This window comes from Leptinotarsa decemlineata, unplaced genomic scaffold (assembly GCF_025532065.1).
Source record: "Leptinotarsa decemlineata unplaced genomic scaffold, Ldec_3_MD MMD2_tig00000218_RagTag_RagTag, whole genome shotgun sequence".
NCBI lineage: Eukaryota > Metazoa > Arthropoda > Insecta > Coleoptera > Chrysomelidae > Leptinotarsa > Leptinotarsa decemlineata.
The window spans coordinates 2,765,045-2,792,155 of NW_027412545.1; the positions used below are offsets into that span (position 1 = coordinate 2,765,045).

At 32.7% G+C, this 27,111-nt stretch overlaps 1 protein-coding gene across 2 annotated transcripts in view; it reads left to right on the plus strand.

The window, feature by feature from the left end:
- corn (microtubule-binding protein cornetto) overlaps positions 1–27,111 on the plus strand; it is a 100,492-nt gene that overhangs the window by 71,855 nt on the left and 1,526 nt on the right. The window contains exons 1-8 of one of the 2 annotated variants that reach the window (XM_023168365.2): positions 4,756–4,878; positions 11,769–13,270; positions 14,939–15,282; positions 15,339–15,545; positions 20,714–20,928; positions 22,445–23,030; positions 24,142–24,306; positions 25,920–26,075. In XM_023168365.2, the coding sequence (XP_023024133.2) occupies positions 11,788–13,270; positions 14,939–15,282; positions 15,339–15,545; positions 20,714–20,928; positions 22,445–23,030; positions 24,142–24,306; positions 25,920–26,075 (3,156 nt within the window). In that variant the 5' untranslated portion in view covers positions 4,756–4,878; positions 11,769–11,787. Of the gene's footprint in view, positions 1–4,755; positions 4,879–11,768; positions 13,271–14,938; positions 15,283–15,338; positions 15,546–20,713; positions 20,929–22,444; positions 23,031–24,141; positions 24,307–25,919; positions 26,076–27,111 lie in introns of those variants that run through there. The other variant, XM_074173266.1, reaches the window with a different exon arrangement.

Consider the following 27,111-nt stretch of genomic DNA (forward strand, 5'->3'; position numbering starts at 1 on the left):
AGTTATGCAAAATCAAATAGAAATTCTCTTTTGGCAAGGAATATGTATGTTGAGCTATACCCGAATCATCGTATTCCGAACATCCAAATGTTTAGGCGATTAGAAAGAAATTTGAGGGACTATGTTGCATTTTCAAAATAGTTCTGATGGATTTTACAGAAATCCCCATTTTGTGGGGATTTCTGTAAAGAACAATCTTGATTAGCATATAATTTTTGTAACTTGCCAATCCTAAATAAAAAAAAGATGTTTTCACTGTGTAAATTTTTATGCGGTAATATTTGCTTACCCATAACATTTATTTGATTCCTCACACTTCTAGAAAATCGAAACCGGTCTGCAAGTGTGTTTGTTCCAATGATTGAAAATCGATTGCGGCAGTTGTATCGCCAACAGCATATGCAGGAATAACTTCAGTGAATAATCCTGCACTGACACCTGTCGGATATAATCCAACGCCCTTCGTGGTATTAGTCAGGGGAGTAGTTGTTTTCTGATAGGTGTCAGTCCAAACCTACAGTGTAGGGAGTTGAGACTGGCCTGAACAAATTGTTCATTTAGATGATTTGACTTGAATAACGGTCGACGAGAATAATAGCCCACCAGGAACAGAAAGCTTATGAAAACTGAGGAATATCTCAAATTTGTAAATAGAGTTAGGGACCAAACAGAGCGTAATAAACACCTTCTACGAGGGCGAGGGGAAAACAGTACATTGCATTATTACATTACATATCTACATATTGTAGGAGGGTCGGTTTTATCGATCGACTAACCCGCATGACACTGATCATAACTTGTAACAGCTGTGGATTCTGTACAAGTACCCTCCAGATGTTCCAGATGTTCGGTGACTCTGATCCTTCATATAGGTCTTGTTGAATCTGTTCAGAAGGTTGTGGTCATGAAGACAACACACATTACGCATATACTGGTGAGATAAAAATAATTCAAACAAGGTTATTTTTGATTGTGGTATTGCGAAAATAGTGGTACTGATATACGGGTTTACTAGATAATTGTTTTACCAATGCATTTTTTTCACTGGGAGACCTTAGATTTGCCTACATAATATGTGAACAGAAGTTTTAATTTTAACCGTAGGTATGAATTTATGCGAGGAAAGTTATAAATTGTTTTTTAATTATTGATTTAATCCAAATTTTACAATTTAAAAAAGTAATAAGATTTCACCAATAATTTTTGACTAGATAAATTAACATCTAATCAATATTTTATTTACTATGAGATTATAGTAGAAGCCTTAATGTATAAAAAACAAAAAAAAGTGCGGTGAAAAACTTAGACGACATTGGTATTGTTAACGGTATCTGGTAAGACGGTACGTCTTGCAACAATATGTTTCTACGGTACTTGCAAACGCGTGATACGCGGTAAAACGGTATTGTCTTGTTACTAGTACTCTCGGATGCAGATTGAATTTTATTTTCACTTGGTTCTATTCCCAAAAATTGCTTTTTGGGAGAGGGTAATTTATCAGGATGGGCTGGAATTATTATCATATCATGTATTTCCCGAACATCTTGGAAAAGGATGCTTAGGTCGAAATTCGGCAAACAGAGAAATTAGTAAGGATTGTAGATAATAGTTGCCATAAATTCAAAAAGATAGTAATGCAGAGAAATGTCACGTGAATTTTATAAATCTCGGTACTTGAACACAAAAATATAGTCATGAATAAATAAAATAGACGGTCTTGAGAAAGTTAACATTAGAAGTATAGCCTTTTATTGAGGATTAAGTTGCAAAGTTACCCATCGTAAATAAATACCAATGTTTCCAATTTCAAATAAAGAGATATAAACACAATAAACATCTTGATACTACAACTTGACCCAAGGTCAAAAATGTTAAATCAAAAAATTATAGAATCCTTAAAATTATGTAAAAATTACTGATACGTTTGAACATAAATAGTACCAGTAATTTCAAACAGGATCTACAAGGTGTTCCTCAATGGTATGCGAATATTTGAGGGTGTGAATCTATATGCAAAAATAATGATAGGTTGCTATATAAACAATGATATACAAATGTTCCGTTGAAAACATACGATTTTAAACTTTTAAGAAAAAAATGGTCATTATTTGATATTTCCGAAACCATTTGGGATAGTTCAGTGATATTTAGTAAGCAGTGACAGTTGATAAAAGTTCATATTTTTCAATGAAAAAATTATTTTCAACTTCAACAGTGACGTGGGTACAGAAATTAACTTCGATATTTTTCTCCAATAAAAGTTATTTTGAACTTTTTCTTCATTTTGGAATAAAATACTACCCTTATGTTTTTTCCTACGATATGTATTTTTGAGTAAAAAGTGAAACACCCTTATATTGTCCGAGAAACTATTAAAAATGTTATTGTATTGAATTATATCTTATTTCAGTTTTTGAATTAGTTAGGTAGTGACACAGTTTTCGATACAAGAATAATTCTCCAACTCAACAGTGTCATTGCCTAACTCTTGAATAATTCAAGAACTGAACTAAGATCGAATTCAATACAAAATTTTTCAATAATTTCTTGGACAATGCAAGGTTTATTATTTTTTTACTCAAAAACGATGTGTCTCAAATCGAACGAGTAGTTCAAATATAAATTTTATTCGATAAATCCATAGGGGTATCATTTTCTCTTCAAGAATATCCCACACTACTGTTGAAGTTGATAATTATTTTTTTTAATGAAAATTATCCACTTCTATCAGCTTATTATTACTTTTTCTTGTAGATTTAAACCTTTGAATATTCGCATATGTTCAAGGAACACCCTGACTAAAACACTATTGAAAACTACAAAACCTTTGTTGGAAACACAAACTATATAAACCTAAAATGTGACCGTACGCATCAAAAAGACACGAACTGTATTTTGTAAATAGTTACTAATGAAATAAATTAGGAAGATAACATTGTAGAAAAAGTTGAAAGCTATTAAAAATATTGTGAAACTTGGTCCCCTTCCCTTTTGAGATTTTCGAGATATCATATACCACTCGTAGGGGGTAGAATAATTTTTTCAAATTGTCTACTTCGAAAATTTTCTCTAGAAAAACAAGAAAAACAAGTTCAGGGTTTTCAATTCAACTTTTTTAAATGCATATTGTTACTCTTTAATCGAATAGTGAATATTAAATTCAAATAAAACATCAACACTTTGTCACTTCACGTTTTTATTTTGTATCAAATGTAAACTCGCATGTTTCTTCTTGATAAGACTATGAATGCTCTGTTGATTATTCCATTCGATGATAGACAGCATCCGGTGGTAATTCAATACGATACTTACCATTATGTGGGTCGTACTTAACTATATGAGCGCATGAAACAATGAAGTGTAATTAATGATAATAAATAATTTATTTTAATTTTTTTTTTGTAATTTTTACCTAAACTGTAAACCGGTCTTCGGAAAGTAAAAATGAACTGTAACACATATGAATATCGAATGTGAAAACTTCAGACTGCATCTTTTGAATCACTATCAACGTTAACTAACACTAACATATCACAGAAACGCACAATATTTTGAATTCAAACGTTCTAATTTTTCTTTACACAGATATTTCAAGTAAAAATACACTAATACTCCCAAAAACTAATTTTTCTCAAAATGTATCCCTTTCACTGTAAACAAGATTCCAATGACTGGAAGTAAATGAAATAAGCGTATACATATACCGTCATCGAAACATAAGTAGAATTAACTATTACGTGATATAATGTTATGAATTAATTGTAATGTTATCCGGAACAGTGCTGATGAGGTAAAGTGTCTCATTCCGAAACTTCTAAGTCCGCCATTGAAGGTGATAGTGTTCCATATAAGTGAAATTTTATATCGTAACTCTATTATATTGTATAGCCTTCCTATGATGATATCAATTCCACAATTTATGTTTGGAGTACAAGCTGAAAGGGACTTTCCTTTCCAGTTTTTATCTGAAAGTTACTTTTATACATGATATCTACACATCTTTTTTCCTCCCATCGAAAGTTTCCCACATTTTTTTGTATAAAGATGGTGAAGTAGCAAGCCAAAAACCTGCTACCCTAAATTAAACAAATAGCAAGTCCGATGCTGCTTAGGAACCCCTATTATATATTTATTAATATACAGGGTGTCAATTTGAAAACTTCCCACCCGTAATATCTCCCTTCGAGTAAACAATATGAGAAATCGAAAAAACAGGTCAATTTTATTGTCAATGGGGACACTTTCAAGAACTATTTATAGCCCTCGTGATTCAACCCCCTGGAAGGGGTAGATGTTACCTTTAGAATTTGAAATGGGAAAAGGGGTCAAGTGGCACATCATTTTGATTGAAGTTCAATTCTGCTTCGAATGATACCCTGGCTTATTATTTTTAATGAGCATTTTTGAAAAAATAGTGTTCGAAACTAAAAGAAGTAAAGTACGCCTATTCTGAAATACATGGTTTGACCAGAACTGGTAAGAATATTAGGTGGTACCGTTCCAACCCTTTATTTATTAGAAGTAACATTAGCTCCAATTAATTTACATAAAAAAGTAGTCTAATAATAAAACGTACATGGTAGTAACGTTGTGTTAAGTAGTGAATGCTGAATTTTTAATTCTCATCTCAGAAAGTGTACAGACAGCTGTCATTTTTTGCTACTTTTGCTGAAAAAAGTTTCAGGCAAAAAATTGGTTTGCAAATTTGAACACAGTTGAACCTGTTGGGCTGATCAGTGATTACTTCAATAAGTGTATGAAAGTGTAAAAATATTTCTGTCTAAAAGACATAATTGAAGTGATTTCAATAATGGAGAAGTTGGAAAGTGCGCACGAAGGGCAGCATGTCTTTCTAACGAAAGACATCCAAATTGTAATGTAAGTCACCGGTATGTGCTTGATTTCGTGAATAAGTTTTACGAAACTGGTTCAGTGACAAATAGGAAAAGAAATAACCCCAGGGTTATAAAAGAAGCAACTCAAATTGAAGTTTTGGGAACATTTGCTGCTGAGGCCACGAGCTCCTTACGATCAGTATGAACAGATGGAAATGTCACTCAAGACTGTGAAAAAAGTATTGAAAATGCATACATTTCGTCCTTATAAAATGCAGATTCTTCAAGAGCTCCAAGAAGATGATTATGATAGAAGAATAGAGTTGTGCGAAATCATGTCTCGTCGAGTCAATAACAACCCTAATCGCCTGTCAAACATCTGTTTCAGCGATGAGTGTTCATTTTTTCTGAACAACAATGTTAATAGACAAAATGTCTAAATTGGATTGACGAAAAATCGCATATTTTTAGGGAAAGGCATACACAACATCCACAAAAAGTTAATGTTTGGGCTCTTATTCTTGGAAATGACATTAATGGTTCATTATGTCTGGGAGAAAACTTGACTGGCCCGAAATGCTTGAAGAGACTATCGATCCTCTCATAACTCACGAGCTAAACACTCAAGATTCAGAAAGTAATGAACATTTGTAGGATGATCTGTTACATTTTCAGCAGGACACCTCAGCAGGGCGGTGCTCATTATTTCCTTTCCGTCCGACAGTGGTTAAACGAGAGACTTTCGGATAGATGTATTGGCAGAAGGGGATCAGTTGAATGGCCTCTGAAATCACCGGATTTAATATCCTCAGATTTTTTTCTTTGGGGGCATATTAAATCCGTTGTTTATAAAACACAACCTTCTGATATTGAAGAACTTGAAGGGCGAATTACAGCAGCATGTCATTCAATTCCTAGTGAAGTTTTCCGTAAGTCTGAAAACAGACTTTATTACTGTTTAGACCAAAATGGACGACATTTCGAACAGTTTATAAGATAAGCTTAAGCAGATTTTATGTTTGAAATCTCTTCTCGCAAGTTTGTAAAAGGACAATAACTAACATATAAAAAATCTCAGGCGTAATACATTTATCCCTGTCATTCAATGTCATTCAAGAGTAGGTACTCTTTTAACCATTTTTATTAAAAGGAGTCAATACAATAATGCATCTCAGAACAGGAAAATTCTAATTACATGTGTAAGTTTAGAACTCTATTTCTCAAAAACTGCTCGTCGAAAAATAAAACAGCAGGGTATCATTGGAATTAGAATTGAACGCCAATCAAAATGATGTTTCATTTGACAACCCTTTCCATTTAAGATTCTAAGGGTAACAAGTACCCCTCTTTGGGGGGCTACAAATATTTATTGATAGAGTCCCCGTTGACTATAAAATTAACCTGTCCTTTCGATTCCTCAAATTATTTACTGGATGGAAGATATTAAGGGTGAGAAGTTTTCAAATTGACACTCTGTATAATATATTTATCAATCATTTTATTGATCGCAATGTACATTCTATTCTTGGTGTGGAAACTATCACCAAAACATCATATTTGCCGCAATTTTCCGGGAAAAGTTATTTGAATGATCGATGGTATTGAACGTCGCAATGAAACAATCGATTTATATTTTCTAGTAATGAAACTCAACTCAGTAAACTATTTTATAAAAAAAAACGGTCCTGATTTAGAATGTTCTATTCTAAATTAGCTTTTCAGACCTTCAGAATTTCGATAAATAAAATTTAACTTCGGTTTACAAATTTGTTCAGGTAATTTTATATTGATTATCTTTATGAACTTCTCGTCAAGGTCGCGTCATCAAAAACAACGTAGAGATTATATGATAGGATGAGATCATTCGATTTATTATGTTGATAAGTTTTTTTGATAATACTTTAATGTCTGTTCCTGCTTATTTTACACAACCAGGCGCCTTGTAGATGAATTGCATACATCATTTATCATCGGGTATTTTATGAAAATAACAATATATAAAATTATGTGGAGATAAAGTTACCGGATCTCGACAGCAACGACACACTTGCCCATTCAATTGTTAATGTTTCTTCTAGCTGTATCCTATACAGTTTGCATCTCACTTCATTTTTATCAGGTATCAAGTTCATAGTGAGAAATAAAGTTGGTCAAAGGAGTAGACATTGAATATAAATGAAACATGGCTGACAATTCTCAAGGTGTTTGGTATCACATTAAAAGGGAAAATTTAATTTTAGGAAAATTACACGGTACGGTCATCATGTCTAATGAATCACAGATCGATTTTTAATGAAACGTGCTAATGGGTTTTCATTATTCAATCACAGAATGAAACAAAGAATGGGTACAAGTGTTTTTTTTGGAATTCCTGTAATAAATCAGTTTAATAATTAAAATCCAACTGTAACCCAGTAATCGATGCATTGTATTGTAGAATTTAAAAACACCTGGAAACATTATATTATTGTTTTTTAAGTATGAAGATTTTTCTAAAATCCACAACAAATAACTTGTACTACTTACTGTGTTCAAAAAATAAGGTGAATTTTCATTTTTCTCAAAAAAATATTTAATCATCAATTTCTATTTTGTCCCCTTCTATTTTGTTCAATAAGTACAATTTTTCCAATGGTCGATTGTTTTTTAAGTATGAAGATTTTTCTAAAATCCACAACAAATAACTTCTACTACTTACTCTGTTCAAAAAATAAGGTGAATTTTCATTTTTCTCAAAAAAATATTTTATAATCGATTTCTATTTTGTCCCCCTCTATTTTGTTCAATAAGTACAATTTTTCCAATGGTCGATATTTCAAATCGTTCTGGAGCAGTTTAAACTATTTACAGACAATTTTCTGTGAAGCACTTGTCCGATTTCCTCCTACATTCATTGAAAAAGTGTTAGAAAATATTTGACTCTGAAAAATGTCACATGACAATAAAGAAACAGACGTGCAGACGGACAGCTGACTGAATTTCTCAAAAGAATTAGACTCTTACCCAAGTCTTTACAAATAAATGTTGCTAAAACTCGTTAATACAGTTTATTGTACAGTTTATTTACAAAAACCGCAATTTTTGTAAAACCTTTCATAGTGAAAATCATACAATAAACTGTATTAATGATTTTCAATATGAATTTTCATCAAGTATCGACCAGTGCTATTCAATTATAAATATTACTGCATAATTAACATATTAGTCATACCCAGTATAATCTTCAAGAGGAAACATTTGAATTTTCAATAAATAATAACAACCACTTCTGTAGGAACACCTTATACATTTAAAACCATTCTTCATTACCAAGACGAATATGCAGAAGAGGGCATTGCACTTCGAGAAGCATAGTCAATTAACACATTCCTTGCCTTCACGAAACCATATTTTAACATATTCAAATGTTACATTAAACTATCGAATTTATTGATTGTATTTGTCCAACAAGCTTCCTGCAAACGGATATGAAATAAGACCGGTACCATTCTCAATAATTATTAGAAAGATAGATATAAAAAATCGTATCGCTATCTTCATTAGAAATGCGGATGGACTGAAGAGATCTTTTGAGATGTACTATCCCTAGGTTATTAAAATATCTGACTCGGTTCTTTTGCGATGATTAAAAAGATAAGAAAGTTTTAAATTGTCGGTTATATTCATAAGCATTTATCCAGGAGATATTTTATTATGAGTTTACTATCATAAGTACGTAGTTGCAATATATTATTACTGATCAAGAGGAAGTTGTTGGTGTCTCTGATTCTTGACAAATTCGCTCATAATATTAGGAATTTTCCCTAATAAGCGTTTGCCGGCACGAGTGGTCGGAATCGTCAGGAATAAAATGTTTTTTTTCTCTTTAGAATTTATATACAGGGCTATTCAAATTCGTTTCTGTACATAGGGATCTCGTAAACGATAAGAAATAGAGTATCGGTTGGATTATGGCAAAGTTGGGTATTTCAGAGACCTATTCATTAATGTAAAGAAATCGAATATAGCTCTTTTGGTTCTGGAGATATACAGGAAAAACCAAAAAATCCCAAATTATTGTTTTGCCTGTATCTTCTTTATTCGCAGACATATTGAAAATCTGTCGACATTTTGCTATTGGCACTTGATGTGGGCTCTCAGAATATATCCATGAATCTTTTATACAGGGTGTCATCTGACTTGGGCCACCCCCATCTTTGAATTTTTAAATACGGACCTGTATTTTTTGTTGTAGTTTTTGGATCGTAGACGTTCACTTCATATTGAGAAATTAAATTAAATTTTATATTTCGGGATGTTTCGGTAATATTCGATTATAATTGTGTGAATTATTATTTACGGCCCTGGAAATTGGTTGACTGAGTTGAATAAAAACACAATAGCAACTTTCACGTTTCCCTATGTACCGTAGAGTTTTTCGAGAGTTTTTTTTTAATTTTTAGGTACCTATTCATATTTTTTCCATTGCTCTGAGCGTTTTCTACAATGAACTTCTAATAAGAAAACCTTTTATGATTATCTGAAACATATCTACAACAAAAATATATTATATGTGTTTTGATGAGCAGAAAAAAAATGATAGCAATAATAACATCCGAAACGAACACTATAATTATAATGAAAATTGAAATGAAGTAAATTACACAAAAAATTTAATTGTGCAATAAATATTCGAATTGGAGTCCTTCCATTTCGAGACAAATAATGGGACAATAAGATGGTCTGCAAGATCACCAGATCTTACTATTTTGGACTATATAGTATTTACTTTGGCAAAGAGATAGAAAATGTGAAAGACTTGAGATTGAGGATTTTGAATGATTTCGTACACAATGCAGCAAATAAGTGTATTAAGGGCAATACATAATATGTAAAACCGAGTTTAAAAATGTCTCGAAATGGAAGGACACCAATTCGAACATTTATTGCGCCAATAATTTTTTTGGGTACCTATATAAATTACTTTGTTTAAATTTTCATTACAATTATAGTTTAATATATTTTTGATGTAGATATGTTTCAAATAATCATAAAAGGTTTTCTTATGCGAAGTTCATTGTAGAAAACAGCTCAGAGCAATGGAAAAAATATGAATAGGTACCTAAAAATGAAAAATAAACTCTCGAAAAACTCTACAATACATAGGGAGACGTGAAAGTTGTGATTATGTTTTTAATCAACTCAGTCCACCAATTTCCAGGGCCGTAATGTAAAAGGGAATAATTCACACAATTATAATCGAATATTACCGAAACATCCCGAAATATAAATTTCAATTTAATTTCTCAGTATGAAGTGAACTTCTATGATCCAAAAACTACAACAAAAAATACAGGTCCGTATTTAAAAATTCAAAGATGGGGATGGCCCAAGTCAGACGACACCCTGCATAAAAGATTCATGGATATATTCTGAGAGCCCACATCAAGTGCCAATAGCAAAATGTGGACAGATTTTCAATATGTCTGCGAATAAAGAAGATATAGGCAAAAAAATAATTTGGGATTTTTTGGTTTACCCTGCATATCCCCAGAACCAAAAGAGCTATATTTGATTTCTTTACATCATCGAATAGGTCTCTAAAATACACAACTATGCCATAATTTAACCGACACTCTATCTCTTATCGTTTACGAGATCCCCATGTACAGAAACGAATTTGAATAGCACTGTATTATGATCTCCTGAGGGTGTTAACTTGGTTAACGAAACGCGCGTCGAGAGATCGTCATTTTTGTTCTGGTATTTTCAATAAATTCATTTTACGTCAGAGGCTCCAGTACGAACTATCAAGTAGACTTATCTGGTCTATTAAACCGAATATGTGAAACGTGTTCCTTGTAGCAGCTTATTATAGTCCGCTTAGTTTGACCAACAAACTTTTTAACGCAATTCTCACATTTTATTCCATGAATCTCAAACTTCTTTTTTCCTCATTTTGTATTTGGGGGAAGAGCAGTGTTGAAAGCCACTTTCATATCAATTTTTTTGAAAATTTGGACCAAAGAAAGTGAAAATTTCGAGTTCTCATAATTTTGAAACGTTGAGGATTTTCAAAGAAACTCCTCAGGAGATCATTATGATCTCCTGATAATAATTTCCTGATGGCGCTAACTTGGTTAGCGAAACTCGCGTCTAGAGATCGTAATTTTTGTTCTGGTGTTGGTGTTGGGAAAGTGTTTTCAATTTCAATTCAGATGAGTCTGGTGTCGTTCAACACCTTAGAGAATAGCTACAGAATAAATGAGGAATGCTTTCAAGACTGGTACACGAAAACAGGTTTCCAGATGCATTTGAAATAAAAAAATGTGGAAAAAGATCTATGACTACTGACAAAGGTCCGATTCCAAACAGTGCTTCATTTACTCTCAAACTACTAATGTCAATTAGTAGTATATATCATACTACTAATTGACATTAGATAAAATAACAACATTATAAGATACGTTATACTGAGATTTAATTTAAAGACCCTCAAGTTAAAAAGTGATTCTTCCGGAAGTGTATATAAACATTTAATTTTAGTCGTCTCGTAATGATGCTAACTTGGTTAGCAATTTTATCTATTAAATAAATCTATATATAGAAAAATAAATTTCTGAAGTGTAATGAATGGCAAACTGAAAAGTTAATTCCAAAATGGTACTGCATAATATAAGTGATAAGTTAATATACAAGGTTAAAACACCAAGGATAATTTGATTATCATTAATATAAATTACCAGCAGATATTTTTTTATTCATTGATTGGTTAATAATAAATATTTTTTCCTTATGTATCCACCTTAAATATGTTTTCCCTATTACTCCGCCTCCGTTAAACCACTCTTCCGCGGAGGTCAACTTTTGTACTTCCGCATCCTTTAACGTGGCTCCATTATAACACTCAATTATATGGATATTTAATTATAGATTTGTTTTCTTTCATTGCAGATTGAAAAGGAATGATTAGATGAACATGGAAGCCGATTCTCCACCTGTGGAACCAGAGTTATCCATCGTAATTACCGAGGAAACTGCTACCGCCGGTGAAAAGGATGGTGTCACCAAGCCCGTAGAAGAATGTCAAGAAGAAACCGAAGCTGACAATACCATACACGGTTTCAACACATCCAATATAACTGTTATCGAAAAAGTAACAGAAGTCTGCCCTGAAACCGTCAAAAAAATTCCGCAATGTGAAGGTAGTGATAGTGGTGTAGAGGTAGTGGAAAATTTAGAACCTTGTTTGTTCCAACGTAATCTTAGTTCCAATAGTGGTACCTCCCAAGATTTTGACAATCTCAATTGTGCACAATCCTGTGATTCCTCGATAATAAGTTGTTGTTCGAACTACGACGAAGCTTACAATCTGCTAGTACGAAAAAATTCGAATCTTCTCGAAGATTATAGAAGGCACGAAGATGTTACGAGTGAAAACGGCAGTGAAAGTTCTTCCATCAGCGGTTCCAACTTCAGGGCAAATAGGCGGACCTCTCTGACTAGCGCAAAAAAAAAAGTTTCAATACCAGATTCAAAAACGAAACCTCCCACAAAAGATAGATCTCGATCTAAACCTCCTGTGAATCCCAAGAATCCGAACGGCATAGTTAGATTAAAATCTATCGACAGGTTACAAACCAAACCAACCCAGAGTACAAAATCCAACTGCCAAAGAGGTAAAACAACTCCTACGAATTTAGATTTGCTCAGTTGTCCCAAAAAAGAAACGATAAGGCCTTCATCGGCTACCACACGCACCCCTTCCAATTCTCGCACCCCTTCGACTACCCCGACAGATGATGGTAGGTGGCCTTCTGTGAACAGCAAACCAGCACCTCTCATGTCAAGGTCTTTAAAGGGCCAGCTTGACTCCCCCAAACAAAAGATATCTCAATTAGATGCTAAAACTATAGAAAAATATGCAACACTTCCTAGGCAAAAGAAAGAGAAAAAATCTGAAAATGTCAAAGATGTGAAAAAGAACTCTAGCAGAGAAAACACTTTGCACCGTATGGCCTTAAATAAAAAAAGCTCAAGAGACAATACTCCATCCAAAATGACCAATTCCATATTTCTATCTAAGAATAAGCAAAAGATAAAAATATACCACGAATGTTGCATTCAAACAGCTCTAACTATGACGGATGTTGAGAATGCTTTATCGGGAGTAATGATCAACCCCAAGAGTCCGAAAGACTCCGAAAAATGTGATAGAGATGTTCAAGCAGATCTGATGACCAGGGAAATGGAGAACCTTCAAGAGAAGTTGAGCCAACTGAATGAAAAATACGAATCTCTACAAAACGAACATAAACTACAGACTGAAAAACTCAACGAGACTGAATTAAAATTAAGAGACGAAATTATCCAGAAGGAAGGTTTACAACAAGAACTCCAAATTAACTCGCAGAGAGTATTGGCCATACTGGGAGGAGATGGAGAAGTAAATTTAGGTATGTTTTGAAGAATTTGAAGGATTACAACTACTTCATTTAAACAAAATAATGTTACCAATTTCAGTTCTTTCTTGTCTAAACCTAGAAGCTTTTCAGTTATCTTCGGAGATATGCAAGTTAATTTAAAATTAATGAAAGTTTCTGAGTTTCGGCTACCTCCTTCAAAAATATTACTTTGTTTCCTCATTTTCTTTGATAATGTTGAGACCTTGTTTTTTTTAAGACACTCTCGAGCACACATCTCTGTACCATGACCTTTTGCTTTAAAAATTGGTGGGGGGGAGCTTCCAAAGAATTTGGTGTGCTTGAATTAATGACCATAGCTCCCTACAGGGACTAATTCATGGATGTCCTTATTTCTTTAAACTCAATTAGAAAATTGTCTAACTATTTTCCTGATCTTAGAGGTTGTGTTCTTCAGAGTTGCTCAAAAGATAACTAAAAACCCTTAATTTCCTGCCTAACTTGGTCCTTGAACTGTCACTTACGTGAAAGTGGTTTTTGAAAAAAGTCAAATAGAAATTTTCGAACTTATAGAACTAGTTTCTCGTCAAAATTCTTGACATTCAGCAGACGACACACATAATTTTTCGTTACTGCGAGCCTCTTCATGAGATGAAACAAACAACAGTGAACTGTTGACCTGTAAGTAGGCTTCTTAGATAACGTAGGCCATCCCAGCTGTAGTCTAACAATCATTTGGTTACATTTTTCAAAAGAAGTATGGCATGGGCCAATATACTGTTGTTTCGTAAAACCTAAAGCATTGATAATGATAGGTTCTGATCCAACGAAACTGCTTGCAGCGCCTTCCTTGCAAGGCAATCAGCAACTTCATTGGTAGCTTAGGGTAGTGTGGCCAGGAATCTAGCCCAGAGGAAATTGTTTAAATCTTTCTATTGAGGAGTTTTTTTGATAATTAACTACTAACGTGGACGTCACTTGGTGAAAACTTATTGTTTTCCAGAGTTACTTGGCTACTACAGAATATTTTTATTGATTTATGAGTGGGATTGGTTTCCTTCAATATCTCCACATATAAATCAATGGCGTAGATTTAACTAGAATACACTTGCATAGGATTATCGCTGTCGTGGGTCTACGACTGTATATACCTTTCAATTCATATGTGAACCTTTATGTGTATGATGTAAGTCATGCAGGGTCTTTTCGTCACTGGTTTTAGAAAACAAACATTTCAGCATAAGCATTTGCTGACTTGCTCAAGAAGAGTTTGTTTCCTCCAATGATACAAATTCTTCATATGCTGCTCAAAGCAGCAGATGGTGCAAAGCAGATTAATAAGGTATCCCACGTTTGAGGAGTCGACTAAGTATCTCAAAGGTTTTGTAAGAGATAGATAATATGCTCAGATTCACACATCCTCTTAGCATGAATACATTCACCTCAAAATTAAGCCATCATTAGGATTTCATTCGGTTAGGAAATAACAGCACCAAGAGTGATCCTGTTATTTCCATAACCAGCAGTGCTAACGATGAAGTAGACATTGAATAGCCGAACTTGCTCATCATTTTCTAACCCAAGCTTGAACACATGCAAAAAACAGCAAGCAAGAGTTCAAGTAGTGGGACAATAAACAAAGATATCCTACCCCGCCATGCATATTACATTGCTGTCTAGAAATCAAAAATGTTATTTCAGGGTCAGATAACAATTCCAGCGATAGTCTATTGGTATTAGAAACTAGATTTCAAAATGTTGGACAAGTTGTTATCAAACAGGAAGAAGAAATTTCGAAATTGAATACGCTCTGTAGAGCCCTTCAGATGGAATTGGAGAGAAGCATGGCCTCGCAAAGAATATTACTGCAGCAGCACAAAGATCTGGAAATGGAAAGTATGGAGTTGCAAGAGTTCATGCAGGCCGAAAAAATGACATTACACGATGCCCTGAAGGAGTCTGAAGCTGAGCTAAAAAGGCAACAACTTGTAATTCAGCAGAAAGATAAAGATATAGCAGAGAAGCAAGATGAATATAGACATATGGTGAGTGTTTGCTTTCAAGTGAATTTCAATTTTCATCTATTATTTACGTTTCATAGGTAAGATTGAATGAACAGAAGAGGCAAGAAAACTTGAATTTGAAGGCACATTTAGCCTTGTTGGAATCGAAAAGTAGGGATCTCCTAGTTCACCAAGGTAGCGCTGTATCTGGAGCAGCGGTTGCTTTATCATCTCTAATTGCAAGGTTGGATGGTCTTGTAGATGAATTAGTTGTAGCATACAATATTTCGGATCAAGAATTAGAGGTAAGTGAACAATAATTAGTTTTTTTTTACTTAAATAGTCTCGATCACTCAACAAAGGCACAAGTTGCCAGACTTGCCAGAAGCTGACTTCCTGCGATGTTCATTGAGGAGAACGTATTTGATTCAGTTCAACTGAATCAAATACTTTCAACAAGTTATCTAATTATTAGATTCTAATAGCATACAGTAATATGTATAATTGTTATATGCTGCACCTGAGCAAGCTCATGTGTGCCCTGTCTTCACTTGTTCTAAACCTGATCTTGATTAGTCTAAATAGCTAAAAATATAATAAGTAATTCAATTCACCTTTAATGCATATTTCAAGTTGTTGCAATTTTTAAGTTTAATCTTATAGAAGCTCTGTATACATTGGAAAATGTAAATATTCAATCAATACAAAAGGGCTTTCGGCTTGAGATTCTACTATATATTTTTTTGCAAAATATTTCAGTTTCTGTCCGTGCGGTAGCATGACTGTTCATTAATTTAAAAAAAATGTCATTCGAGTATTCTATTTTCTTATCAATGTTATTGAGCAGATATATATTATTCTGGACCATATTTTTGAGTTCAGCATTGAAGCGATTGATCAATCGCTCTACTGTCTTTTACTTCGAAATTGGTATAAAGGTGATCAAGCCAAGTCATTAACGTATTGGTGATGTGCGACGGTTCAGAAATATTTTGTTTAAAATTGAAAAATTTGATGATAATCAGTTAGATACCATTGAATATTGACGTAATCAATATTGAATCTTCAATTTTGGGGTAGATATTCATGAAAATATCTCCTTGGAAGATCTATAACATATTGCTACATCTATCAAATTATTTGTCATTTATTCAGCCTGTTTTGCCAAATCACCATGGACAGATATAGCATTCGACAACACATTCAAATAATGAAATTGTTTTATCAAAATGGGTGTTCCGTTCGGGCAACGTAACGCGCGCTTCGCCCATTTTACGGTCGCCATAATCGTCCTACTGCGAGGACTTTTCGCAATATGGTGGATAAATTCAAGTCAGTCGGTTCAGTAAACGACTGATTAACACCCGTTCGTCGAAGAAACGCAAGATCTGTGGAAAATGTCGCTGCTGTCTGTCCGAGGCAGCCAATTTCGCGTAGCTCACAAGAACTCGGTCTTTCGCAGACCACAAATCGGGCGAATTTTGCGTCCTGACTTGGGCCTGCACCTGTACAAAATTCAACTGATCCAGGAACTGAAGGTAAACGACCATAGACAACGACGTGTGTTCGGCTGAATGGGCTCTGGAACAGTTGGCAACTGACCCTAATTTTCATCGAAAAATCATCTTCAGCGATGAGGCCTATTTCTGGATGAATGGGTACGTAAACAAAGAAAATTTTCGAATTTGGACGATACCAATCCACATGAGATCCAAGAGCGTCCAGTGCATTCCGAAAAAATCTATAGCACTATAGATCGATAACTAGTAACTTCTTTTGGCCTGAATTGGATGATCTGCGCAACAACGACATGTGGTTTTAACAGGACGCACAGCTATGCCGCATTGAATATTCTGCACGAGCGATTTGAGAGCATGGTCATCTCACGTGGAGGTGATGTGAACTGGCCACCGAAATCATGCTGCGATTTGACCCCGTTAGAGTTTTTCTTGTGGGGTTTCCTTGAGTCGCAGGTGTATGCGAATAAGCCACAAACTACAGTGGTTCTCAAAGCCAACATAACCCATCCCAATGGTCAAATTCAACCTGATTTATGCGCCACAGTCATGAAAAATTGGACGTTACGGATGCGCTCCACCTAAAGAAGCCGTGTTGGACATTTGAACGATGTTATATTCCAATAGGTCTTTCAAACGAGTAAAAAAATTCAATGAGATCTCTCACACATACTTTGTTTTCTTTAAATTGAAATATAGAAAGCGCTAAATGAAAGACCCTATATTTTAAGGTCGATTTATTTGGCGAATTCAAATAGTTGTGAGCCATAACAAACCATCGCGGGTTGCACTTTGGACCTATCCAATCCTACCTTACAATGTTGAAAACAAAGAGTAGATCCAAAACAAACATTTCTGGTGATTGGGAAAAGTGCTTGTTTTGGGATTTATTCTTCGCCAGTGGTTCCAGTTTCACCATTTCTCAAAGAGTAGATATTAAAAAATATGATAGAACTGACACTTTCATGTGAGATTTCCAGTTGAAAGTTTACAAAACCGCTACACGTCTTTCGCTATGCAATAGCATGTTCGGGGTCACGATATTGTGACACACATTAAAGTGTGTTTTTTAAATAAATAGATATTAAAATGTGAGATATACTTAATAAACTTCGAGTGCCTAGTAAAGGTTCACTTGAAGATATTCAAGTTCACAGTTAGTCAATTAATTTCCATATTAATCTTGATTATTAAAATTGAAGTAATGAATCAAAGTAATGTCAATTGAAAACCACTTGAATACTCTATAAACAATTTCAAGAGATTTATTGTGACACTAATCGATTTTGAATCACAAAAAAAGTTTTTTCTCAATGTCAATATTCCATAATGAAACTCAGCAGATCTTTTCTATTTATAACTGAACTTGATTTTTATATGGCAATAAAATGATTTCATTATTTTTTATGAATACCGATAAAAAGATTATAATAGACTTTCTGTAGTAGACATCTTTGGTCTTTGAAGGATTGTGAATATTTTGCTGAAATAAACTGCTTTAAAGTAATGAGTGAAGAGTTTAACGGATGAACATGTTAAGCGTCAATTTACTAAAATCGGATACAATGCTTTATGAAATAGCATATTTATTCATCTGGACAGCTGCTAAGCTTTTAATTTGTTGTGTTAAGAAATTCTTTTTACGTCTATTTTGCAATATCCAAAAAACTGTTCTTGTATAGGTAAGACATTATTTCAATGACAATGTCATCAATTTCACAGCATTATGTTTTGTTTGTTAGTGTTAGCATCACATCATCAATCATCAGCCTTGGTATATTGAATGAGCAATAAAAGCTTGTTGGGATCCAGTCTATTGCATTCAGAGTGTTTTCAATGACTCAAATATAATCGAAAAAGTATTAATAATTACAACTAAATAAAACATAACTCTGCTGAATGATATACGAACCTGTTAGGCATACATTAAAATAATGAATTCAAACTTCCATTGTCATATCATTGAAAGAAAAAAAATGTTTGTTCATAAATTCTGAAATATTTTTTGAATAAATCTTGGACTCAAAACCCAAAGAAAAATTCACAAATACTAAATAATGGGATAATAAAAAACAGAGACAGCAAAAACACAAATATTTTTTTCAATTACCTATTTAAAAACAACTAAAAATTTTATAGTTCAAAAGTTCCAAAAGAGTCAATAATAATCTTTATTTTCCTTTTTGATTGTACAGGAATAGTCAACAATAATTACGATATACAGAAAATACATGCTTAACACAAAGTACAAATCACATATAAAATCACAGATTAAGAAAATCAAATACGGAAATAAAACAATGTTCGCTGAGAAAAAGTTTCAATCTCATTTTATACTTCCAGAGTAAAACTTGATTTTATAAAATATTAGTCCAGCCATATCTGGTGATATGTATGATATCTTGTATTTTGTAAGTGAATATTGCAAATAACTTTGTCTTGTGTTATGAACAATTATAAAATGCACATTACTGGCAAAATCATTAGGTCTGAGATTTTTAAATAATTCCCTATAATTGTTATTTGAGAAACATCAGATATGGTCTCTTTAATTCTCTTTTAAGCAATAAACACACTATTACAAGTGATGACCAACCTATTAACACACCACCATATCTCAACCTCGATTCCACTTGATCAAAGTAAATCGTTGATATTCATTCAAAATATTTGAAAGGTAATTCTGTACTATAGTTTCCAGAATAAGGAATTGAATATTTCATTAAAAGAAAATTGGTGCCCCTTCCGGCTAAACTATGATATCCAAAAAGTTCACAATAAATGTTTTACATGTATATACTTACCAATGTTGAAAAAATCGCCTTGAACTATTTATTCAATTAAATGAAGGAAGCTAAAGATTACTCAATTTCCGGAGGAAATGCAAGAAGTCTGAGATAAATTCCATCAGGTTATTGGTGATGCGGTTCAAGAAGTTGGCGAAAATTTTCAAAATGAGGTGAACAGAAAATTAAATTCAAGAGGTACAAGCAATGTATGAAAGGTTGTAACCTGTCGCTATTCAGCTAATTTAGGTACATGAGAATGACTCAGGCAGAATCTTTTTATTTTTTTTTATTAATAATAGTATCATTAGAGGTAAAGCTGTCAAATTGTTAAGAATTACACTGGATGATTCCTTCAACTGGTCACCTCACATTGACAAGTTAGAAACAAAGCTCTCGAGAAATATATTTCTACTTCTACTGAAGAAGATTGGCAACTTTATTACCTTTTCATCAGCATATTATGCATTTTTCCATTCACGCCTCAGCTACGGAACTTTAATCTGGGAAAACTGACCTAACGGCATAAAAATTCTCATTGTTCAGTAGTGTGCTATTAGAATAATTTCAGGAGCTGCTTTCAGAAATTCTTGTCGTTCCATTAAATAAACAGTCACTCTAACCAATATGCTTCGTTCTTGATTTTTCTTATTTGACATACATTTTTCACAGGTGAATGTTTTTCTGTGTTTAAAATACTGATATAGTTGTGATACTATTGATTTATTTATTCATTGCAAAGAATCTATTGTCTTCCTGACCTGCTACAAATATATTTTTGCATAACATGATTAAATGAACATTCATCTATGAAACTGAGGCCTAAAAGCTTTCAAGTCGGTGCCAACCAACATAAGTCGGTGCTAACATTTAGTCCTGAGAGAGGTGAATTACATTCCACAAAGTCAAGTTTTGGGTCTTTTATAGAAAATCCCAGTAAATAATAGAGATAGAGGTTATACGAGAATCGTCGACATGGAGCAGATTTTTTACCATTCCAGTATTATTGATTTACACTGTTTATGATTATTCAATTTCTTATTTTAGCTGTAACCTATCTACTCAATTATACCATTCATTGATTTGAAAATGTTCAAAACTTTTTTAAATACGCAGAATTTGTGGGTTTCAATTTTATTATGTGTTCTTATATTTTAAATAATATTTCAGGACGTTATTTTCCATAATGAAGCTTACAAGAATAGCAGTAGTAGTCCAGAATCAACACCCGAGAAGTCTAGAAAATTGTTCATAGATAAATCTCCATCACCTGCTAAAGGCTCCTCTTTTGTGTCAGCTGTTATAAATGCCATAAAAAGTGCGGCGCAATCGCCGTTTGCCATCAGAGATGTCAGCAAAGATACATTATCTACCGACCATTCAAGGTGAGTCAAAACATAAAGTAAGTTTAAAATAGATATTTACTGGATCATCGATTTCCATGACTCCCAGAATTATCTACTCTGTCGAAACTAATTTCCACCACTTCACATGATGTAATAATGTAGTTCAATATTCAGAATATACAAATAGGGGTTATCTGGACTATAGATTTTTTTCTTTCGAGAAGGAATCAACAGTTCATTTGTAGTTGATTGGACCATGAATGTCTTTCGAAACATTTAGAATCAAATAATGAACTGAATATTTTTTGATTGCTTGGCTGCTCCCCAATAGAAACTTCCCCTGTATAGTTTTTATCGAATGTCAAAATAAGAGATAGAACTCCAAAGTTTTCTTTCAACTTTGGGAGGCCAGCACAATGTGAAAAAACTATCTTGGGAAAAAAGTTGGAAGTTTTACAAATCAATTGACCAAAAAAGTATTTTTGTGTGCATTCATTTGGCAAATCTGCACGTCAAGAGTTTCTAAGAATTTGGCAACTTTGATAGCAAATCATAAATGGTCTCAAATCGGTTATAATCTAGTTCATATGTTCCATATTTTTCTAGTTATTTTAACTTGAAAAAATACTATACGACTGAGAAAACATTTCTGAAAAATAATGTATCCCCTTACGCAATATTTGCAGTAGATATGAAGAAAACGCAATATGATTCATTAGTTTATTCATAATTTAACCACTGTGATGTTATTTATCTTTTCATGTTTAGAATGACAGGAGTCTCATACAGAAAATTCAAAATTGTTGCATCAGAGGTTGATAATCGGTATTAGAAGAGTACCTAAAATTTCACAAAAATTTGCGGATTTGAAGCAGTTGAATATGTTTAATTGTAGACGTTTTCGTGCAGCATGCATATGCTTCAAAATTTCCTAATACAGGAGTCCCCCTTACTTATATTAGCATCTATTTATAGAATCTGTTTAAATCCGTTTTTACGTTAACCAGCTTAGCAATAGATATGCATAATCTGAATATGCATAAAAAGGTAGTGTTGAAGCATTCCTGTCCATAAAAAAGAAATATTTCAACGATATTTTTACTATATATCATCCACAATAAATTATTTCCATAAATGGTAAAACAATTATTTTACTTTGAAAGAAAATGTATTTAAAATTTTATCTTAAACAGCATCTCTTTAGCATTCAGAGGAACTAACTGAGAATCCAGACGAAAGTGTCTCTATATTCGACACTAGACCAACAGACTGGAAAAATAACTAAAATAATTTTCTTTAGCCCTTTCTCATCTCTATTTTTGTATTTTTAAATATTTTTCCTTCTTTTTTGTCTTCCTGTTTTTTTTTATTACCTATTGTAACATTTTTATATTTGTGGCGAAGTCCAGTCCAAGGTGTTCTTTTACTTTATAAAATAATAAATGTATTATTTTGTTTCTCCCAGTTCGCAAATAATTTTAGAATAAATCATTGGATTTGGATATTTTTTTATGAATTCAAACTAGAGAATGTTCATTTTCAAAATGTTTTTCAGTTCGAACGAAATGCTCGACTCAGAAACCGAACCCTGCCTCATGATGGAACACGTATTAGAAGACGTTGTTATACCCGACGGCCATTCCCAAAATCTAGTGTCTTCTGGTCATGGAAGTATGATGAGTTCTCGTTTGACACACAGTGAAAGCCTCACAGACCTATCCAATGCTATTTACAATAGACAAATGTCAGAACCCACTAGCGTGAGTTTATATGGCAGTATGACTACTTCCTTTACATGTGATTTGGCGTCGTTAAGTGAAATGTTTCCATCTGTCTCTCTCGTGGATCAAGTCATCGACGTCGATAACCTGATAACAAGACTATTGAAAGTTATTAGAATAATTCAACTCGAGAACGAAGACTGCATGAATGAGTTGCAGGAACACAAGGACACCTTATCCGAACAAGTCGATAAGCAAAAGGAAACCAACAAGGTTGTGGTTAAACAGTTGAAAGATTGGGAAATACTCGGGGCAAGACTGAAAACAGAAGTAAAGGATCTTTTGGCTCAAGTGAGCAGGAAAAATGCCGAAATGGACAGTCTCAAAACTGAGTTGAACAAGCAGAGGGAGGAGGTCGAGGTAATATATTTTTGACTACATTATATTACCAAATGTTACCAAACTAAAATTTATGAAAATATGCAGAATGAGAAGAAATGTATAATGTGGATTTTGCAATTATAAGTAGTTTATTTGAGGCAAAATAATTATTACATACCAATATTTATTGTGAAAACTTTTTTCATTTCCATAAGATATTTATTTGAAAATACAGGTTTTCATATCCATACAATCTTTCACTTTGAAATATTGTAGGACTTTACTTTCATTTTTCTAAAAGATCTTTTCCATTTCAATTTTATAATCAGTTATATTTTTCTAAAGAGAAAGTAGTTTACTATAGTCAAGAAGGAACTCAAAATTTCTAATGATGAGTCAGATACTTTAAAGAAAATGAAGTGAGACATTTACTAAAATTTTATTTCTCATTTTCGGAAAAAATAAAAAAAATATATATTCTCCTTTTGAGCCTATTTTCGGAAAGGATTGACTTGCTAAAAGGCAAATAACTTCCATAGCAATAATCAAATAGGAAAATGAAAACGAATTATGTATTCTTGGAGAAAATGGAAAAATATCATGTCATTATGTTTTCAGAAAAAAAAATGTACTTATTTTTTTTTTCAATAAGCCATTGAAGAAAAAATTCTCATAAATTACCAGGAACTGAAAAGAATTTTTAGTACCTTTAATGATTTCTCAAAAAATAGAAAAAATACAATTCTTGAATAGAATATGAAATGGATCCATATCATTCTTTACAATGTCTACAAAAAATGTATGTAAAAAAGGTCATAACATGATACATACATCATTGCTATTCCAACTTTTATGGAACACTATGAAGTGTAAGATGTATAGGTTAGGTTTTTGGGAAAAATTATGGATGGATTATATATAAAATATCCCAGAAATTCCAGTTCCTCAATCTCAAAAAGTAGCAATTTTTTGTTCAGTTTGTTTTGGAAAAATGTTGAGGTGTTCAATTATTGAAATACTCAGTATATTTTTACGCTACACTATATATTTCAAAATTTGCCTTCTAGAAGAATTTGTGGGAACATTTATTAAATCCCAAATATTTGTGAAACTTGTTCCTACCTAATATAAATATTCTTAATCATTACAGAAATTGAATCAGGACGTTTGTGAACTGTCCACTGCATTGTCCAAAGCAGAGTTAGATAATAAAATGAAAGAGGAATCTGTTGCGGAAGAAATGAAAAAGTGGGAAAAAACTGGAGAACTTCCATCGCCCGATATTTTGGGTAGACTTGTATCAGCCAATAATGAGGTAAGCATCACAGTAACCTTTTCGTGTAGTTTCAAGGTGTTTCACATCAACAGCACATGTTTATTGATATCTATTGTTCAATTCAAGTAACAAACAATAGCTTGGTTAATCAGCAAATCAAGTACAGCTAATTTCATTATAAAGCTATATTGTTTCTGTGCTCTTAACTGATATTTCTCAGTCTTCATGCATATTAATTGATTTGGTGCTAACAAACAATTCAATTATGTACTGCCATTGTATTGAGATATTATTATATAACATACTATTAACCTTATTATTCTGGATGGAAATTCCAAAGTGGTGACAGGTACGACTTGTCAAGTTTAGGATGATTTTTCTAAATCTATTCACCCCTGAATAGTCTAAATGAAATTATCTTGGGTATCTTTTTGTGGCGACGAAATATATACAAGTGAATCGAAAATTGTGCAAGGAGCAAAGTTGTAAGATATATTAGGTTTCCAAGATTAGGAGGGCCCGCATGCTAAATCGGATACCATAGTAGATACAAAGTCAGTTAAATTAGAAAAAAGTTGCCCATTTTAGAGCTTATTCAAATAATGTTCAAAGTTTACTAAACGAATGATTATGGTGTTACACCAGTGTAGTTGTTGTGAAAAAGGTTAATTTCCTTCTATATCTTCTCAAATATCAAAAAAATAAAATAAAACCAAGTTAGCAAAATTCTGTTTCTTTTGAATTCCTCCAAAAATGATTGGAATATTCCAAAATTCAAAATGTCATATAAATAAGCTCTAAAATAATCAACTTTTTCGTATTTTAACTGACTTTATATCTGACGGTTTCCAATTTTCCCAAGTTGATCCTCCTGTTCTTAGACAGACAGTATAGACCTTTGAAACTGGAGATTTCCTGAAGAAGTTTAGGATAGAATACCGTTATAGTAGTTATTGGTGCACACTCTCTGTAGCCTCAGGTTAAGTGCATTAATGTCAAGATAATGGATTTGAGAATTCAATTTTTTTAAACAAGTGGTACCTATACAATTTTCTTCCTTACTACAATAATCCTTGTTACTATCCACAGTTTAATGGAGAGACTTGAGTAGGTCATATTTTGAGAATTGCTAGGCATCAGAAATTAAATTGGAAATGAAAAACATGCTTTGTTTCTAAAAGTATGTTATGCTTATATTTCAGCTTGCATTTTTCGTAAGATTAGCACAATCTTTTGAACCTTTTTACAAACATTACAGTTTTAAGAATATTTCATTGTATTTTTGAGATGACTGGAATTAAGTTACTTTAACGAATAAAAGTTTAAAATTTTTCATAACCACTCATGTATCCATTCTAATGTTTACTATTTTATAAGTATTTTAAAAGTAAAATAATTAAACGCTAAACTCTGACTTTTCTCTCATAGTTGAAAGTTTTTCAACAAATTGTGCGGAAATTATCCTCGATAATGTATATTACACGCCTCATTTGAAACCAGTGTATTCTATTTATAATTTTAATAACACTTAACGGAGAAAGTTCCATAATTCAATTAAAAATTCATAACGGTGAACTGAGTCATGATTTATTCATTACTTGAGATATATTATTTATATTATGCAATAAATTTATGCCAATTTCTATTTTTAGATACCAATTCTAAAAGAGAAGTTATCTGAAAAGGAGAAACATCTTAAGGAATTGACTCAGGAATTTTTGACCAGCCGACAGGTTCTGTCAGAAAGCTTGAAGGAGGCCCTCAATGAATCGAAGAAACAATATGATGCAATTGATTGTGCATTAGAGGTAAGTTGAATTTTTCCAGTCGCAAAATTTCCGTTTTCTTCTACAGTTGAAGGTGACAATTTCTTAGTTGTATCTACCGGCAGATATATAATCCACTCACCATAAACAACAAAAATAGCAAGCTTGCACAAAGACCTGGAGAGTGCTAAAAAGATTATTAGAGAAAAAAGTTCAAAAAAATCTATTTTTGCATTTTTCAGTGAGTGTTTTTGTAAAAGTAGATGCAATGAAAGTTGGAGACTGTGCAATTTTCAACAAATATTGCTTTTTCCTACGAGTTACCATTATGCAAATATCGCCATTTCAGATATTGAAAATACTAATATGCACTCCTTCACACACAATATACATCATCATCATACATACATCATTGAGATAGAAGATCTATTACACCTTGTTGTACAGGAGGGAAAAATAAACACTTTTAATAAATACATTCAGTATGTATTTGTATTTGATGGTTCTACTCATAATAAGAACAATATTAGAGCTACAGAACAATGTCGTCTGAAAGTAGAAACATTTTCATCTTCTAAAGTTGTTTTTGGTCATTTTGTGATATTTCCAAGGAACCAACAAAAATTCCAATCAAAATCTCACAAGACTTGTTTCAGTTCAGTGTTACGTGAAAAATTTACAGCTGCAAACATTTCAGTTAAACGAGATGATAATGATGTTAATGAACATAATAACCCAACAAACTCCCAATTGATCAGATTATTTACTTAATTGTATTTTATAAAATAATTGAAGCTTGTGTAATGAAATTATCCCCAAAAACTTAAAAAGAAATTGTTGATTAAATAAAACTTCCTTTATCAATAATAATCAATAAATGTATTGAAAAAGATATTTGTCCTGATTGTCTGAAAAATCTATTCTTAAACCAATCTATGAAGGAGGTGAATTTTATAAAAATTTATAGGTATTGATTTTGATAAATTTCAATATGCAATCCAACCAAACTCAAGTCAGCAGTGACAGGTCTAATACAACTGAGAATTAATTGAAAATAATTATAAATAACGACATGAAA